This window comes from Ammospiza caudacuta, chromosome Z (assembly GCF_027887145.1).
Source record: "Ammospiza caudacuta isolate bAmmCau1 chromosome Z, bAmmCau1.pri, whole genome shotgun sequence".
Classification (NCBI taxonomy): Eukaryota; Metazoa; Chordata; class Aves; order Passeriformes; family Passerellidae; genus Ammospiza; species Ammospiza caudacuta.
This window is the reverse complement of record NC_080632.1, coordinates 70,067,575-70,087,435: the sequence shown is the minus strand read 5'-3', so window position 1 is coordinate 70,087,435 and position 19,861 is coordinate 70,067,575. Positions and strand designations below refer to the sequence as shown.

Sequence of the window (19,861 nt, the reverse complement as noted above, 5' to 3'; positions counted from 1 at the left end):
GATACGTATCTTTAAAATACATAATTCTCCAAGTGGAACAGTTGGATACAGAAACTTTGTTACATCTCAGTGTAAATACAAACTTTCATAGTCCAGAGAGAGGCACAACAATTCAGTGGATACTGGAGGCTGTACCTTGGAAGAATAAATTTGAAGTTGATGTTTCAGAAACAACTGGTTTCGACGTAACTCCAATACTGCTATTAATCAGCAGAATGCATTCTTTTATGATTTAAAAAATATCACACTTGTGTCTTATATCAATATATCTTAATATGAGCTATGAAACACCAGATTACTTGGTTACCTCACACAGTTTTCCTGACTTTATTTTGCCTGGCTGCTCCTGTGATTCACAATTAAAAGACGTATTGATTTTGAGTCCAAGTTTCAGTTTTACAGAATACAAAATCAGTAAATTTATTTCTCTTTCTCTCTCTTGTCACTTTTTCATACAAAACCCCACCATTTTTTAAAATTAAAACATTAAAGCTCTCATCCATGGTATATGGGATTCAAATTCTACAACACTCAGAACAGCATAACTGGAATTACTTGTTTCATTTTTATTCCTAAAAAAAGAAAAATTATAACATTTTCAGTGAAAAATAAGTCTTTGAAAGAACTCCGTTTTCATAACCAAAAGTCCTATAAGTGAAATCAACAAGGAAGAGTGCTTTGGTGCCCTTGAAAAGAAAGAGGAAAGGATTCGCTCACGTTTCCTTTTCTTAATTTATTCTTTGATAATTTCCTTTCATTTCTCTGAGATATCCCTATAAAATTGAATGAATGGTACATTCTCTTTGATTAGCTATTCCATTTCTTCTATTAGCTACATAATTTTAAAACAGGTAGTAGTTTCCACAACCCAGATTCCTGCTCACGTCTTCAGGAAATATAAATTGGTCTAGTTCCATCAAATTCAAGGAGTCTATATTAGTTTTCACACAGGAAATGAAACTTTAGATTACAGAGCTGCAGATTAATTCTAGTAAATAATAAAATACAATTATTATAAGAGAATGGTTAAAAAATCCATGCTTTGCAACTATTATCAATATTTATCCACCTTTTTGTAAGAAACAACTGTGTGAAAAAGTGAATGCTATGTAGTTGACTCTCCAAAATTTTCTTCTAATCCATTCTGCCCACAAGTTCAAGACCAAGTTGTGTGCTCACTCATTGCCTGATGAAACATCAACACATGTTATTTGTGACTAAGCTCATATTCAGAACCACTGGAAGATTCAATAATTTAATGTTGTATTTCAATAATCTTAGGAGAGTGTTAGTAGAGCAGCTGTTAAATTATTCATTTACTTCCACATGTGCACTGTTCCAGAAGACAACAAAGATTCTCATCTCTCAAAGAGTTATGTCATGACAAAGAAACTCTATTGGCAAATCCAGGCATGACTGTGGGCTCATCCCAGCCAAAATTATGGACTAGTATGTGTAATCCTAGGTCTTACCTCTCGAGAATGCCTCAGGTAATCACAGAATGGTATGGTATGCCTACCAAAGTCTGGATTTTTAATTTTCTGGTGCTTGTAATGGAGACGTTCCAAACCTAGTCAAAAGAGAAGCCGTCAGCTATTTCTAGAGCGTAAATGAACAACTCCATTGCTATAAACTAAGTAGCTACGCAGTGTTATAAAATAAACACCTATACACCATATTGTCCCAGTAAATGTGTAATGGGTTAAAAAAACAGTGATAGAATTTCATAGGGCTAAACAGACTATTTCCACTTTTTTCAGCAAACTTTGGAGTACAGCCCTCCTCCTTGGGCTGAGTGCCGAGTGGTAGTGAGCCACAGCTCTGTCTTGTACTTCTCCCAGCAGCTCACAGGATGAAACCAGTGAGCCACATCACAGCAAAGTTGAAAGATGAGATGAAAGATGCATAGAATTTCTGAGAATGAAAGAGATTGAGAATTACTAAAAGAAGGGTCAAAATGCCATTCCTTTTCACCCCAAAAGAGACAATACAGAATTAATTTCTTCCCTTTGGAGGATATGTTTCTGAGCAATGAGAAATGAATAATGCAGGCAGAGGATCTGCCAGCAAATACAGTGTCACAGCACTGCCTGTGAGGGTAAATGTCCTGAAAAATAATGAGTTTATTTTTTTGCAATTAGCCAGGATATCACTTTAGAAGACACTTCAGGAGAGGAGACAAAGACATCATTCTTCTGACTTATTCCTAAGGATTAACACTCAGCTATCTTCCATGGAAGACAGGCAGTGGTCCCAAATAAATTCACCTGATCTTCCATCCATCCTATGACTCTTTTGCCTCTTCAATGTTGCATAAATTACCAAGGCAAACTAAGTCTAATTCCATAAAAATTATGCCATAAGGTGAAAATGGTGGATGACACTTGGATTCTCTGAATTACATTTACTGCTTCTTTTTGAAAGCTGTTCTGAAATTCACTTTGTGTAACATGTAACATACTTAGCTGACTGAAATTAGACACAGTGAGCCAATTCTTGCTGTGTTTCTCCTGCTCATCACAGACATTGATTTCTGCAGGCTCTGAGTTCACTTGAGTGTTATGGGGACAATCATCCACTCTAATCACCTGCCAAGACACAGACAAAACAATACTGAATTTACAGGATGACTAGTATCTCTACAGTTCCTCTGACAGCATTATGATGTGGCCTTTCAGAGCACCTCTGAAATGCCAGTGAATTAATGAATGCATTCCCAGCTGAGAAACAGATTTTCCCAGTTTTGTTACAAAGTGCAGAAGACATGTTGCTCTTGTCTAGCAAGTACTGTGGTCTCACACTGTCTGAAGGCATTTGAACCTTGAGACCTAATACCTTGAGAGATACTGGATTTCAAAGTTCAAGTCCAAGACCCTTTGCTGACCTGTGTATCTTATGTAAATAAACTAGCCTTCAGTATTCATCTCATTAAACAGTGATAATTCTTTCCAGATAATGAAGACCCTAGAAATTTCTGTATAGGCTCTAGAAATAGATTTTTATTTATGAACATACAGAATCAGTTGCAAAGGTTGCCCCACACCTATACACACACAATCAATATACTTTCTGCAATGTGCTAAATGTTTGATGGATTCAGAGAAAAGTCCATGGGACTCTTGCAGGCAGGAGAAAATGTTATGAGGCCTATCTTGCCTGAGTACAGCTATAACCCCCCCAGATATGGTCACTGCTTCAGTCTAGTCTAGATCACATGAAGCCTCCACAAGTTCTCCTGAAAGCTGAAATGCAAAGACTGATTTACATTTGTGAATCACAAAATCAGTATCAGCATGGTATAACAAAGTCCCTGGATGGCAGCAATTCAAAACAGAAATCTCACACATCCAAAAAAAAGTAAAATTGAACCAAAACTAGACACACACAGGAGATGCTGCAGTTTGTGTGCAGCATTTTAAATGCTTGCATTTTCAATTAAATGACACTGCAGAACTGCTCTTAAGGAATGAAAAAGACAATTTTGAGATACACAGTTCTCTTGCATCTGCCCATACCGGCACCTGAAGAGGTTTTTGATTCCTCTTTCCTCTCCCAGACTTTCTGTCTCTGTTTTGCTGTTCTGCTTTTGTTGTCTCACTGTGGTGTAGCTCACAGGATCCTAAAGATTCTGCAGGAAAGAGTCAAAAAACACCTTTAAGCTACAGAATATCTGCTTACTAAGGGAAAATCTGATAGGACCGACAACTGGCAGATGTCTAAAGCAACCTGAGAAAGAGTTGTGATATCCAAACTCAGTACTCAAGCAGTTCCGTGCAAAGATGTGCACCATCACAAGATATAAAACAACCAATGTCATCCATCATGTCATACTCTTCATAATTAAAACTTGAATCTGATTTATTTTAACACTTGGTAAGCAAACCTGGTGGTGGACAGAGAGGTATTTAAACAGACTACAGAAAAGTATGCCTTTTAATTCTCCATGCACCCATCTCTGATACTGCTAATGTATCTCTACAGGATCATGAAATGTATTTTGATTCCTGCAACTCTGTCTTTGCATCCCCAGGGCAAGAGACTTCCCCAGAGTGAGCACAGTCCTTCTGCCACCTGGCTGTGTAGCCACAGACATGGAGATTCCATGAGATGGGGCAGATCAGGGTGGCTGGCAAACAGGTGTGTTGCAGCTTGGATACCAGGCACACTTTGGATATTCCCAACACCCAGACCCACACTCTGGACTCTCAGCTCCCATCCTTCACTGCATCTAATACCTTCTGGGTGCAAATGAAACATTTTTGTCATGTCTTGAACTCTCCAGTAGAAGATACTGTACACATTTAATGTTTTGTAATTACCGGCTATGGCCTTGCAGACTTTCCCTGATCTCTCTTTCTTAGGGGACGGTAAGCTGTTGCTTCTGCAGAAACTCCAGTCCCTCCAGAGAGGGCTGATCCAGAGGGAGATGCTTCTCTTCAGCCTGTTCTGAGAGATGCTGCTGCTGGGACATGACTTGAATGAGTTGTAGGAGAAGGACTTCGAATGACTTAACTGGACATGCCTGGTGGGATTGTTCTGGCAATTGTTATCCCTGTCATAGGAGGAATGGAGGCACAGAGCTTTCTTCTTTGAATTTGAGATGAAAACTCCTTTTTCATCACCTTCAGAGAATCCCCAGTTCACATAACCACCTTCAGTTTCTTCCCTGTCATCACAGGGGGATGCTACACTTTCTTCAATATCCAGTGGTAGCTGGAGATCAAGAGGATGATCAGCTTCTGCAGCAGCAATCTTTTCTGATGGCAAATGAATAACAAAGTCTCTCTGGCTCCACTGGCAATCTTCTGTCTCTTTGCCAAGGAAGCTGATACCCGGCAAGTTTTGAGGAACCACAATGCTACTTTGCAGGTCATCTCTGAATGCTTCATCCTTATACTTGGCAGCAGTGTTCAAAAAGGACAAACTTAAGGTGACATCCTCAGGAAAAGACCCTCCCTGATGGTCAGGGGGCACCAGCAAAAACTGCCCATACCTAGGAGTCGACCTAGTCTCAGAGGATACTCCTGAAGTGAGTGTGTCTGTTTCTATTTCTACCTTCTGAGAGCTGTCTTCTACCACCTTGTCACACTCAGACTTCAAGAGTTTGCACTCCGACGGAGACTGAGTCCTTACCAAGCTCCGTAAGAGGGAGGGTGGCATGCTGTAATAGTGGTATTTCTTGTCACACAAGCCCTCCAGACTGCTCAAGGTCTTGGAATAGAATGCATTGCTCCAGCTATGGGGCAGCTTCCTACGGGTTTGAAGTTTTGTGTCAGCCAGTAAGGCTTCTTCCACCTTCAAAGTGTCTACAGCAGAAAGCACTTTGAGGATGTCCACTGTCAGGGCAGACAGGTCTTGCAAATGTCCTAGCTGGCTGTCCAGGGAGAGTAAAGACTCCTTGATATAGAATACCTTCTCATGCACTTCTTTAAGTTGTTGAAACATCTCTTCCACTCTAGGTCGAAAAAGAAAACATAACTAAAATACCAAAACATAGATCTTTACATCTGTTGGAGACATGATGAGAGAAACCATTAATAAATTTCAAAAAGTCAGCATTTCAAATAGGCTTTTTTTTAAATGGTGACTTTCATTCCCATTAATACCTGTGTTTGACAAAACCCAGCCAAACTGCCAGTGTGTTTCCTAAGGAAACATACATTTTGCTCAAGGAATATCTATTTTAAATATTGTTGTTTTCCTACTAATACCCATTCATTGCCATAGAACTACTAAAACATTGGTGGCAGGTTACATAGGGTATGGCTGCAAATGAAGTATACTTCCTGCCAGCTGGACATCCTGATTTTACATTTCTTGTGCAAGCATGAGAAGGATAAGCCTCACACAAACTCTTTAATTTAACCTTGCATTTTTCAAATACTAGAGACTGCTGAGAAACAGGTCTTCCCAAGAACATATTTGGCCTCCAGAAGCAGCTCCTATGCATCTTATAGCATTGGTTATCTTCAGGTAAAATTCAACAGCCCAAAAAACTAAAGCCTTTTTTATTATCCTCAAATCCCCAGTGAAAAGTGCAGGAACTTCTTGGCCTGGAATTAAATAATTTAACCAAACCAGTATCTTCATATTTCCTGAAGATATTCTCTCTTACTTTATCACTAAGATAATGATAAGTTATCTGCAGGCAATATGCCATAGTAATTTCTTTTCCTCGTCACAGAGTAACTAAAATATGTAGTATTAAGGCATTGCTGTATCAAATCAAGGACCAGTGTTCCAGAACATTTTATTAATCTAAATTAATTTCTTGCATTAATGTCATGCAATGCTGTGAAGAGTGTTTCACTTGCACTCAGAAAAAAATTCCTTTCCAGATATATATATCTCCAGTAAATGAGACCTTCTTGAAGTAATCAATTCTGCAGTTTCTGAACAAAACTACTTATTTAATATCTTTTGGAGAGGATGTTTCTTGGCTTCTGTGTTGAAGAAGCCAAGAAACTTACTTGTGTTCAACTTCTGTGTTGAAGAAGCCAAGAAAATTATTTTGCAGAAAATAATGTTATGTTTTCTCTGGCAAAACAAATTTGTTAGATGAAATCACTGTTGGCATTCAGTAAGATTTTTATAGTGTTCATTTTTTTTAACTGTTCACATTAAACTTAATGGTATATTTAAGATTGATTTCAATAAAAAGCTTAATTAGGCCAATACTGACTGTTTTGAAACCCAGTTGGTAGCTGTGTATTGACACTGTGCAAACCAAGACACTATATTGCAAATAATGCTACAGTGGTTGTTTGCAGGCTGTTTCTGTAAACAGCAATTATACCCAATCACAAGCAATACTCTCTGTGTCTGTACACTACTAAGCTTTTAAATAAAATTACATGTTGTATGCTGTTCTCTGGCGTGCTTCTGTAGTGCTACCTGATCTGCACAAGTGAAACTGAGCAGCACCTCTCTGTACCCCTTTAACCATGGGGTGTGTATCCCCACACTGCATGGGTCTGGGGATACAATTCTGTCAGCAAGGCTGCCCAGTTCAGATCTGACAAATACCTCAAAGAGATGCAAATACAGAAACAGACACAAATCCATCAAATTAACAAGGCCTATGCATGTTCAGAGTGGCCATAACCAGCTTCAAAAGCATGAACTTATCAAGGTCTTTATATATGACAAATTTATACAGAGAACATAAATATGTATCAAAACACACCTTTCTGTGGTCAAACGGATCCTTTCACTGCCACTGGAACTCAGGTTTTCATTCTTTTCAAGAAAATATTCTTCTACACACTGTTCCTCAAAGTCATGGAGTTTCTTTAACTCCTCATCACTCAGGTAGAGCTCTGAATAAAGGAGGTAGGAATCAGTATGAAGCATGTTAATAATTGCAATCACTTATAAGTATGCATGAGGGAAAAAAAAAGAAAAAAAATCCAGTCGAAAAACTTGTTTACACTCCCTCCTTTGACAAGAATTAATCAGGCCTAAGTGCATTAATTTAGGCTTCAGTATAAAGACTCAAATACATGAAAATGTGTGATTTTGTCTTTCCTTACATAGGGAACAAAATCACACAGGCAAAAATTCCAGTACACTCCTTTTAAAGCTTCAAAAATACATATCTGAATGGCAGCTCACAAAGATTAATTTTCTCACAAATTTTTTCCTGTACTTTGTTATACATGTGTCATTCACAAGACTTAGATATGAACATGCAAACCTTACAAAACTTTCACTCCATTTTGGCCCAGGCATTCATTTAGTGCTAGTCACCTACAACAATTACAGTCCATTCAGGTGCTCAAAGCTCCAAAGCTTTTTTTTTTTTTCACCTGATTAGTTATTATGCTCATATCCATAAAACATTCAGATATCCTTAATAAAAGTTCATATGTACAAAACATTAAGACCTTCAACTCCAAGATTTTTGGGGGGAAAAAAGCATTCAGAAGTTTAAAACTCCATAACTTGGGCTGCTCATGGTGCTATTCTTCTAGCACATCAAGACTTCTGAGACAGCAGCCATTACTGCCATTACAAGGCAGTACGAAGAAATGCATATGGTGGAAAGCTGCTTCTCTGGCTCAAACTCCACATTTTCTAAGCTCCTCTTTTCTGTCATTTTCTATGTACCAAAGTCCTCACTGTAGTTGCTAGAGAGGTGCCTGTTCCAAGCAACAAGGCAGTGTTTGCTACAAGGATGTAGTACTCAGCTGCAACACACAGCTCAGCAGTGAAGACCCCTCTCACTCCAAATGAGACTTCATCACCTTCCAGACACTTTTCTACCCTATTTGACCTGTGTTATTTCCTCCAAAATTGTACTCTGTGTCTTGGTATTGATTTTCCACAGGGTGGCTCTGGGTACTCGTTGTGAAAATGAGTTAATTATAACAACACCACAACTAAAGTAAGAGAAAGCTGCCAAGCAAAAGTGTATAGAAAAAGGTGCCCAGAAGTGCCTAAACAGAAAAAAAATTCTCCTTTCGAGAGAAAGTGAAAGCAAGCATGAGCTCTCTTCTGTGCAAGGACTTTCAGATGTGCTAAGCAATTTTCCTTCAGCTCCTCACAGGACACCCTCCAGGCTATGCCACTGACTTATGCTGTGCTTGCACATAAAACAAGCAATGGCACTTCCAAGGCAGGCTGGTCTATACCGTCATGATGGGGGAGCTGAACCAGCGAGAAGCAGTACAGTAGTTCAGCACTGTCATGGTTTGATGCTGGCGCAATGCCAGTCCCCCATGAAAATATATGCTCTCTAGTGTCTGCTGTGAGATGTGACTAGGAATAGAGCAAAGCAGGCTCTAACTTAGGAATAAAGAAGAAAAACTTTATTAACTTACAACTATATATAAAGAGAAACACACACAGAACTCGGAATGAAAACTTTCTAATAAACTTTCCTCTTCCCCCCACTAAATTTCCAATACATCCACCTTTCAGATCACCAACTCTCAGTCCATCAATTCTCAGTTCATCAAGGAGAGAGGAGTCTTTCTTGTACTATAGGCTTCCCCAGGAAACACAGCTGGGACCTCTTATGTTTCCATGTCACTCGTGGCACCACCCAGAGATCATCTGCCATCGTGACCTCTTCCTTCCACGCCCAGTGCTCTCACCACTGCACATGGACCAGAGCTGCTTCTAGGGTTTTCCTTTCAAGGATGCTTTGTCCCATTCCAAAAAGAGCACAGTCTCTCACCTTTGGGACATCTGTCCCCCCCAGATTTCACCCCCTGGGGTCGAGGGGCCTCAAGAACAGAGATCTTCTTCTTCCACTGAAGATCGAGGGCACCACCACCCTCCTCACCCGTTGTCTCTGTTCATGCACTCTTTCACATAACATCACTGCACTCTCTTGGCTCCAAGCCATTGCCTCCCCCTAAATGCAGTCTCTGTCACAGGAAAAAATGGTTCTGTCCATGGCTATACAAGAAAAGTCCAGCCAAAGGCCACTCCATCACCTCCTCCCACCCAAGATGCTTCTCCACTTCTCTCGTGGCCCATTTCCTTTTATCTCATCTCTGTCTCCTCATTTAGCTCCAGGAGGATTAGCATTTGTAAGGTTTCCATCATCCAAGAAAAGGGTTAAAAATCTCAGGCTCTGCCTGTCCAGAGCTCCCACGCTGCCCTGCTGGGCACCTTCTCACTGCACCTTCCACCGCCCCTTCTCCTTTTCGGCCGCCATGCTATCAAATGTCAAGGTGGCACTGGCACAGACACCAGCGCTCTCTCTCGCTCTCTCTCTCTCTCTCTCTCTCTCTGTCTCAGGTGGGGCCGCTGCCTTGAAGCCTCTCAGTGTTCCTCCACCCTTCCATCCTGCAGGGGCCTTCACCTCCCCTCTCTGTCCAAGGCCCGGCCTACCTCACCAGGCCGCATGGCTTCCCCTGCCCTGCCCAGCCCGCAGCCGAGCAGGGCTGCTCTGAACCCTTCACTGTCTGGAACCAAGAGAGCTTCCCCCTAGTCAGAGGCGTATCCATGTCCTCAGTGGCCACACCAGGTGCTAATATTCAAATCTCAGCACCTATTGGGTTGATCACAGCATCCCAAAAAACTCACTTCCTTTTCAAACCAGGACAAGTATTGATTAGGTAAGCCTGTTTTGGTGCTCTACAACCACCTGTGAGCATGCCAGGTATCTTCAGGGATTCATGTTCAGAAGAGAAAATTCTAAGTGAGGCATAACCCACACAGGATCTGCCCACCTCTATTATAAAGCATCAAGGGTTTACGATACATCAAAAAGGATGAGACTGTATAATACTAGATACCAATGCTTCCCAATTTTTTAGATGTAGTTACAGTCACCTTTTCCCCTGCCTTACACCCACCACCAAGCCCCACTACTTTCCATCCCATTATCCTGAGATCCTTTTCCCACAACAGCCCAGGCTAATCCAGGCAGAGGTGGTGAAAGTGGGACAGGGAACTGGCCTAAGGAGTCATTAGGAAAGACCTGGCATGAAGAAAAGTGGCTTTACCACCCTTCTCTGGGTGGGAAAAATGAAGGCTGGGAAAAGTGAAGAAGGTAAGGTGCAGTCAAAAGCCAGTGCACAAAGGGACAAAAGCAGCAAGGAGGTGGGAAGCCTCTGTGCACACTGGATCTCCTCTACCCTTGGGCTCTGCCGCTACTTTCCCCAGGTAGAGATAAAGGAATTATTCGTCTTTTCATGACAAACATACAGAAATTTATACCTTTGGCACTGCTTAATTTCTTTTAAAATAAGATATTGTTTTGTTCCTACACAGTAAGTTGCTGTCCCTTTATTTCACCTCAGAGTTGTGAGGTATCTTGACTGATGCACAGTATGCAACACAGCAAAAGCAAGGCATCACCCCCTATTTTTTCCTTTTTTTTTTTTGGAACTTTTTTTGGGAGTGATGATGAACTATTTCTTTTGGCTCCCAGCTTACTTAGTCCAACGTCGCCTTCCTCTTGATCCGACTCATTTGGGGGCTGGTGGTGGAAGATGCACTTTAGCAGAAGCCCAATGTGACTGAGGAGGATGAAGGGTGGAGGCAACCACGGCTTCTCACGGTAGGTCATGATGTAGCGGTAACGGTTGTACTTCCAGAGCTTGTTTGAGATGGATTTCAAGTCAAAATAAACATTACTGAGGAGAGAGCCACAGAGGAGAGGAGAAGGAGGGTAAATATTCCCAATATAGCACAAGACACTTGTCAACAGATCTAATCTAACGCTGGTCTCATTCCTCCAGTGAGGTAAATCAGCTTAGCAACTCATGTGCCTGCAGCTAGTGTACTTAGAATGAGATCTTCAAAGCTGCCCAACAGATTTGGAGATCCAACTCCCATTCACATTAATGGGAGCAGGGCAAAAGATGCCACCGACATGGCTTTGAAATCCCAGTCATACTATTTAAATTTTAATATATACCCTAACTACAGAATTCAGCATTGTTTTCCTCTTTGGACTGGATTAAAAGTAGGTCTCAGGCTAAGGGAAGACTGTGACAAAATAGTTTGCACCTACATGAGCCATTCTTCTGCAGAATACTCACTGGAGCTGCAAAATTAATAAACATGACTGCACTGAATAATTTTCTGTATCTACTATGATAGACTCAAGCACAGGAAAGAATTGTTGTGGTTTCTAGCATTCCATTTCTAGTAATTTCAGATTCACTGTCATTCTACACAGCCAGCATATAATCACAAAAACATCAGCTTTCCTTCTGAGAGCATAATTAAATGTGTTTCTCATAGCCACCCATTTCTGGTCCCACTTCTGGAACAATCAAAGCATGATGCAGAAGATTTACCATTTCATCATTACTAAAGGTTTAGTTCCAGAAATAATTCAGATAACAATTTCACACATGTAAAATAATACATAATGTGTAAGAAAATAGATTGATTCCTTGACACAATTTCAGGAAAGGGATTTTTTATTGGAAGTGGAAATAGAATGAGTTTTGACAGTTTAGGGGTTTTTGCATATGAATGAGTTCTTTTATTAATTTGAATTTTTTAAACCTGCAGCTGACTTCTTCTTCCCCAGAAATGCTAGAACTATAAGAAAAAATAAATAACTGCTTGGGTTAGGCTGCTCTTTACTAATATTTTACAGAACATGATCCACTACAAGGGGTTCCTGTTAAAACATAAAGGGTTTAGAATTACTATAAAAACACTAATAAAGTACTATGAATTTCTATAGAATTAATATAAAAACCCTTTGTACTGTGGCAGCACACATTAAAAGGCAAATTGCTGAAAACACTACTGTAAGATTTCAGTCTAGAACATATGGGATTGCTTAAAGTAAGTAAGAATTTTCAAATTATTTCCTAAAGGAAAAGCATACTCCTCCTTTATCCTCTTCACTTGAATGCCTTTCACTTATCTGCCAGTTTGGCCTGTGCTATGATGAATTTTATATAGGCTCTTAGCACAACAAATACAACTTTTAGGAAGGGAAAGTTACTTCAGAGATGAATTAATGCTGGTTTTTTTGCCAACTGCAATTGTCCGCTCTCACAGAGTCACATTCTTTTTAAGTGGCAAAAGAGCTTAGCTGTCTTCTCACTATACCTTTCCTTGCACCATCTGGCTACCACCATTCTTTCCTTCATTTGACTTACCCCCATGGCTGATGGGGTACAACCACCACCATCAACATGCCCTTGCTGAGGCATTTTTGGTGAAAATCTTTCCAGAAGTGCAGGCACAACACACTAACTTAGTTGCTTTTGCAGCAATATACCAAGGTACCTACTTAAAGAATGCAATGAGCAAGTTGACCATGATGATGTACTGCACAAAGAGGTAGACAGCTTGCAGAAAGGGTGTGAGAAAGGAGCCGGGAGGACAGTCTTCATTGGCTTCACAAACTGGAAATGAAAGACATACAGAACGTGGGTAGCACAGGAACCAGAGCAGAGCACAGCAATGGCCCATGCTTCTCATTTGTCTCAGCGAGAAACAGAATAGTCCTCACTAATTTCACAGAGATTTTGCATCACTAAATTTCCAACTTAAAGATCAACCTCTACCAAAAGGAGAACTGAGGCCCCTTTGTGCTACTACCACCTTAGTAACCACTGTTCAGAAGATGCAGACACCACTTCATACAAATCAGTTATTATGCCAGTCATTCCACTTTTTGTTATGGGGGAATACACAGCTGAAATGTATTTGGGGGATGGCTTTTACCCAAGTAAGATGAAATCCAAATCTTTGATCCTTAAGACAGGAGCACCTCAGACGTAAAGCAACAAATGGTGGAAATTAGGGGATCCTTTCTGATGTTTTTAAATCATAAAAATAAATACTTCCCAACCTTTTAAATTTCTAATCAAATTCAACTCTTTGGAGGAAACTTTGAAACATCCTTATAAAGAAGCAGCCCTATATTCGGGACATATTCTGCAGGATAAAAAGTCACTAGAGAAATCATAGCTTTAGTTGGAAAGTGTCAAATTTCTAAAAGTTTAGAATTGTTAAGTGATTAAATGGATTAAACTGGGGAACTTAACAGTGTGCTTTCATTAAAAGAATTTTTATTTATTTAACCAAAATACATATGATTGTTTCAGCAGTAATAATGGAGGCAACATGGTCAATTATTTTAATGAATTGGGTCTATGCTGAACTTAAATATATATTTCTGTACTTTAAATATATATTTCTCTTTGGGTTACTACTTTTCTATTTTAGGGACTGTTTTACTTTTACCTTCAGTCAGTAGCATGAGAGTGCCTTACATCAGTAATGCTTAAATATCTCTGGGGTGCCTGATTACTCTCTCTTACTGAAACAAGGTCAAAGCCATAATCAAGGTACACAACTTTTCCTGTTTAAATTGATTGGTTCTACTTCTCCTATGCACATGGTTTATCTGTTTAAGAATAGTGCCAGGCAACTTATTTCTCCCTTTCTTATCCTCCTTTATTCTTTCTTCCTTAAAGACAGCTTTTCTCTTTTCTCCAAGAAATCAGCAGCTTTGGATTCACTTAATTGGAAATTTATTTCACTGGCAGATCCCCTGACCAGGAAGAATCTTAGTATTAGTTCCTATGTGCTATGCCCTGATACTTGCAGTATATTTAATTTGAAGCACTAAATTTGAAGCGTTTAGAGTTTAAACCTCTTTATTTTTCACAAAGAATCTCATATTTTCAACTTCATTCATGCAGTATTACCCATTACATATACTGGAATATACATATATACATATATACATATGTATATACATATACTGGAATCAGGACTGTTTAAGGAAGAAGAGACTCAGTAGGTAGTCAAAAGACCAAAGAAGACATGCTTCTCCACATATTAAATTTAAGCCGTGAGCTATAGCCTCAAAATTACCTACCATCTATTTCTCCAGCATAGACTTCACCAAACATCATCCAGTAGGGCTGAAATACAATATCCCGCGCCAGGGTCCAAGAAGGAGGCTCCTCTGGTGAAAGAATTGCCTTTCGTGACACCCCAAAACTCAGCAGGACTATGGCCATCATGATCACAATATAGAACATGTTTCCTGTCTAGAAGACATGTTTGTGTAAAAGAATTACTTGTGTTAATTATATGTAAAAGAGACATTCATTTTAGGGAAGAGTATCAATCACTGTTTTTACAAATCAGAATATAAAACCAGGGGTAATAATCTAATATGCTGGAGGAAATAAAAATATTTTGTTTCTATGACCTAGAGTACATGAGCATTTTATAGATGTTAAAATCATCTTAGACCAAAAAAGCCCTACTTGCCTCACATGTCCCTCTTATATCTTAAGCAAGATCTAAAAATTGCGGACATCTTACAATGGTGATTTTGCTCAGTGGTGCTCCTTTCAAACTGAGAGCAAGGAACAGCAGTGAAAATTATTTTGCCTCCTAAACAATCACCATGAAAGTCAGAATATAAAAGTATTAAGAAGAGACCTCTCAGTAAAGGAGGCAAATTACGGTAGCAATCTTCACATGTCCCCCAGGACTAGACAGTTGTTCAGCAACAGTTCTTACAGCAAAAGAGAAACAAGATCAACTTGGATTTCACGGAAATTGTGACAGATAAACAAGGAGGCAGTTATTTGAATCAACAAGTAAAACAATAATGATACTGTTTCCAAGAGTTAGGGGAATAACCTGTCACAGTGAGCCCATCTCCAAGAAGCAGTGACTTTTCTTTCTCCTGTTACCAAGCTAGATTGGCAAACTAACTCAAACAAAACCCTTCTCTAAGGAATTAAGTAAAAATGGATTTTGTGAATAAATTAAGTTATTAATAAATTAAAGAAAAGTGTAATCTGATTATGGTCAACTCACAAACAAAAAGAATCATGGTATTTTCAAGTAAAACATTCACTGTGAGCCATTAGACCACTTCTCCTTTTCTGTCACTTCTGAGCTTTACATATTCCTGAAGGTAGATGCCTTAGCTACAGAAATACTTCTACAAAGTGCACTGCTTACCATTTTCCCAATCATTGTCAGGTATGGGCCAGCATGCTGATTCACAGCAAAAAGATCAAGGAGCCGAGTGTACCAAAATATTATATCCAAGCAGTAAAGCAGCCTCCCTGCAGTTTGAACAGGGGGGTTGGACCACCGCAAACCAAAACCAATCATAAACAGGATGATTGCTACAGAATCAGTAAAATTCCAGTATTCATAAATCCACACCTTCACCTTTTGACAGAATTTTCCAGGTTCTGAGATAAATACCTAGGTAGAATTGGGAGGAAAATGCCATTAAAATCACATATACATTATTTGACCTTTTCTGCATTATTCTGCATTATTTCTGCATTGGTCCACATTATTTCATGATACTTGAGAATGTATAATTTCCCCCCCTTTTTTTTTCTTTTGTCTTGGACTCATTTACTGCATATTGCCATTCATCATCAATTGAGGTTTTTACTTAATCCACCATGTCATATTGCTCAAGATGCGACATCAAATGGGATAGCTCTTCCCAAAAAAGGTGGATCCTGAACCTGAATCTATTCACTAAAGGGCACATAGCTCAGCGGAAGAGAGCAGCCAGTAAAGAATTGTTATGCACACATATTATTAGAAATTAACAAGCATTTTCTAGAGGGATGGTCATGACCTGCAGTGGCCTTTTCATTAACCCCTAAGTCATGGAAAGTACTGGCCTAACCTTGCTACTGGGAAAATAACTAATGTCCTTTATTTCAGAACAAAAATATAATGAAAGATCCTTGTATTCTGCCAAGGACAGGTTAAAAAAAGAAGTGCTGGCAACTAGCAAGGTAAAGAATGAAATGTTCAATCCTTGAACTGTAAGGTGCCCCAAAGGGATTTTAAGCTTCACTGAGCAAACATGTGAAGTGGAATCCTAGGGAGGAGGCAAATAAAATGTTTGCACATCGCCACAAGTGAGGCCAATTATGCAGTGCTATGTGAGATTACACTGATAAGTACCAAGCAAAGGAGAGATTTTGAAACATTATGCCCTGATCCTGCAAGAATTTATGCATATGACCACATAAATGTAGACAAGTGATCTAGACTAACTCACATGAGTAACTAGTTGCAGGGCCTAAGGCTTCAGCAATTATTTGATACAATCTAGAGCAACAGAGCTTTGCAGCTATATATAACAAAGCCCTCAGCAGCTAAGCAGCTGCCCAGCTAAAATAGAATGTCCTACAAAGTCTTTGCCAACAGACCAGAACTAGAACATGGATAAAGAAAATCAAGTAAAGACATCAATTTCAAAGTGTCCAACCAATGATACCAGAAAGAAGAGCTATTCTTTCTGCTGTCCTAGCATCAAGATGATGCAAGAGCACAACAGTGATTTCAAAAGTATTTTTACTGTCCCTTGGAATCCTTCACCTCTCTCATATTGATTTCACAGCCTTTTGAGTGATCTGTATTTGCAGTGTCCTTTGCTCAGAACTGTGGCTGGCTTTTTGTGGCTAGCTTTATTCCTCTGAAAGCACAGCATTTCAAAAGTTATACAAAAGAGTATTCACATTACTCTTTGCTGATTTGTTATGTGCTGATTCTGCAGTGAAGGCATGTCAGAGCAGATACAATAACTGAGGAAATACATAGCTGTATTTGTCCCTAGACTGAGGTTTGGAGCTCAAGTTGCATTCAGAAGTTTGGGTCTAATCAACTCTAAATAATTGCAATAATTTTGATTGCAATATCTTTTTCTTTTTTTGTATGTTCAATAAATCCAGCATTAAAAGTTGATTGTATTTTTTTCTAAGTGCATTTATGGAAGGCTAACTAGACTTGAGAGAGAGCCATGGATTATTCTATGTAAAACATCTATTAATTCATAACAAGTTCTCACTCAGATTAATTATCTAAAGACAAATTTTATTACTAGAAGTCTAATGGTCAGCTTAAGAAAATTAAGGACCAGGTGCCTACATCAAGGTGCTAAATCTCAATTCAGCAGTCACCTACACATTACCAACCAGCTCTACACAGAAAGGTAGTGAATAAAGGCCAAAATTTAAGATGCATTTTGACAGACCAAGAACTGGTCTTTGAATAAAAGAATTCCAATAAATAAATTCTCTGTATAATTCTCCCTAAAATAAAGCAGGATTTAGCATTCCCTGGTTACAAGAAAAATGAGAATGTAAATGGAAAAACTTACCTCCCTGACTTTTTCAATAGCAGTAGTGAAAATATAAATGATAACAAACCACTCTTGCACACTTGGTCTTGGTTCCATCTTCACCAACACAGTGTAAGTAAAGAGCATGAGGAATGCCAAATACGACATCTGCAAAACACATGGTGTCCATACACACAAAAACCTCAAACAAATTTCTGCAAATAAAACAGCTGGTTGGCTTCACTATAGGTACTCAAACTGCTGGGACACTACCACATGTTTGAGCCCAGAATCTTTATTGCAGTTCTTGAAAATTTTGTTTTGTTTTGTTTTGCTTTGTTTTATGGGACTGTCCCTAAACATCATTGGAAATTGGCACTTTAATGCTGAAAAAATAGGTGGGAGCAGAAGATAAACAATTGCAGCATATGCTCATCCCCATAAAAGAGACATGTTTTTTTATCTTGGATGTTGGACTAGATGGTCTCCAGAGGTCCCTTCCAAAAATAACTATTCTGTGATTTTATTCTGTGATCTGCACACCATTCCTTGAATGCAAAGGCTGTCTTATGCCTTTATCCTAGCCTTCCCTAGGGATGAGCAACAATTCTCAAAGTTAAATAGGCAACTGCTAGTTAATCTGTGCCTTCCAAAACACAGGAATGATATTAGGTGGAAAATACATATGATCACAGCCTGATCTTAAACATCCTGAGCTCTACTGACACAGGGTTACTAAAATTGATTTAATAAATGTACATTTCCTATAGCAAAGGATTCCCTATAGACAAATATTTGCTTTTCCAGAGACAATTCTTAAAGAAAGGAACATGAATATCAGTGAAGTATTAAAGGTACAGAAGGTCACCTTCAAATCTATGTCAGCTTTTGCAACTGACCACTGTAAAAGGCTGTGCTTGAGTTTTTCTTTAGTTCCTTATAATTGTTTTCCTGGGTTTTTGGGTTTGGTTTTTTGGGTGTTTTTAGTTCAGTTGCATGATTTTAGCAGACAATCTTTACACTTAACTGTCAGAGAAACGTTCAAATGGCTTCCCATTTATACCCACCACTAAGTGACTGCAAATCCATGCTAGAAAAAGTAAAAGCAGGATTAAGTGGTATTTGAAGGACCAAAGGAGGGGTTTATCACTCCAAGTTCTAGAATGATGACTAACCGTGTGAAACCAGAACTTGACAATTGGTGCGTTGTAGAACTCATAGATTTTTCTAGCTCCAGTCAGGTTTCCTTGTCCACCATCTCCTTGGCTTTCATCAGACTTCTGAACAGCCTTTTCTACATCATAACCCCTCTTTAAAAGAAAACAGCATTTTTAAGTAAAAAACAGTGGTCTATAATTGCAAAGGGAGTGTTGTTTCAGGGGGAAGACAGACACAAATGTCTAAACTTAGTTCTGAATACACCAGCCATTACTGCAGCTTGGTTTTGTCTGGTTACAAATATCTCATTTGCAATAATCAACAAACACTCTGTGAAAGATGCCCTATATGGCACAGCTATACTGTCTGTATATTTTGTATAGTATTTTGTATAAGAGTATTTAAGGAAAATCAGTAGCCTGGACTTCTGCTAGAGACTGATAGATAAAATCACAAGCTAACATCAAGCAGAATGTGTGTGAACACTTTTCCTAGCTGCCTCAGGTTGGGCTGCTCCCTTCCTGCACTAGGAATACATGTGAGGTTGGGAAGGACTTTCTCATTATGGCCAGCACAGAAGTGACATCCAGGACAGATGAAGTAACTTGTACCACATTCACTTAAGTCCATATCCAAACTAGAGCCCTAATCCATACTTCTGGAGAGAACTGGCCTCCAGCCATTTCATTCCACCTGATGAGCATCTTCTCACTCCTCAGAACTGCACTGTGGTAAAGAGACAGACTCTGGCACACAAATGACTGATCCTCACAGACTAACCAAAGTCTCTTTAGAGCTGACTGGGCTCTGTTCCCCGTGATACCATAACTGGTGGAAATCTTGGGACTGAGGCACGTGAGACATTTCTGCCTTGCTTTTAAACTCCAGCATCAGGATGGTGGGAGGCAGGAGAATACTCATAATGACCTAAAAGAGAGACACAAGATTAATTAAGCAGTGATAGCATAAACCTGAGGCCACAGTCAGCCATGCCTGGTGCCAGCACAAACCCAGTGCAATTCCACTGGCTGCAGAAGGAGTCACTGGTGCCTGGAATCTGTATCACAGAGTCTGACAGCCTCTGAAGATTTGTGCTGCTCTTGCCTGATTTCTGGCTTTGAAGAGTGTCATTGTATCTGGGAT

General features: G+C 39.4%; 1 protein-coding gene across 1 annotated transcript in view; it reads right to left on the bottom strand.

Annotated features, from left to right (window-relative positions):
- TRPM6 (transient receptor potential cation channel subfamily M member 6) overlaps positions 1-19,861 on the bottom strand; it is an 86,932-nt gene that overhangs the window by 25,476 nt on the left and 41,595 nt on the right. The window contains exons 18-29 of the mRNA XM_058824416.1: positions 19,491-19,645; positions 18,736-18,868; positions 17,600-17,728; positions 15,424-15,675; positions 14,318-14,492; positions 12,719-12,833; positions 10,894-11,093; positions 7,187-7,319; positions 4,320-5,455; positions 3,516-3,628; positions 2,462-2,588; positions 1,473-1,570 (exon numbers count right to left, since the gene is read on the bottom strand). Coding sequence (XP_058680399.1) covers positions 1,473-1,570; positions 2,462-2,588; positions 3,516-3,628; positions 4,320-5,455; positions 7,187-7,319; positions 10,894-11,093; positions 12,719-12,833; positions 14,318-14,492; positions 15,424-15,675; positions 17,600-17,728; positions 18,736-18,868; positions 19,491-19,645 — 2,766 coding nt within the window. The remainder of the gene's footprint in view (positions 1-1,472; positions 1,571-2,461; positions 2,589-3,515; positions 3,629-4,319; positions 5,456-7,186; positions 7,320-10,893; positions 11,094-12,718; positions 12,834-14,317; positions 14,493-15,423; positions 15,676-17,599; positions 17,729-18,735; positions 18,869-19,490; positions 19,646-19,861) is intronic.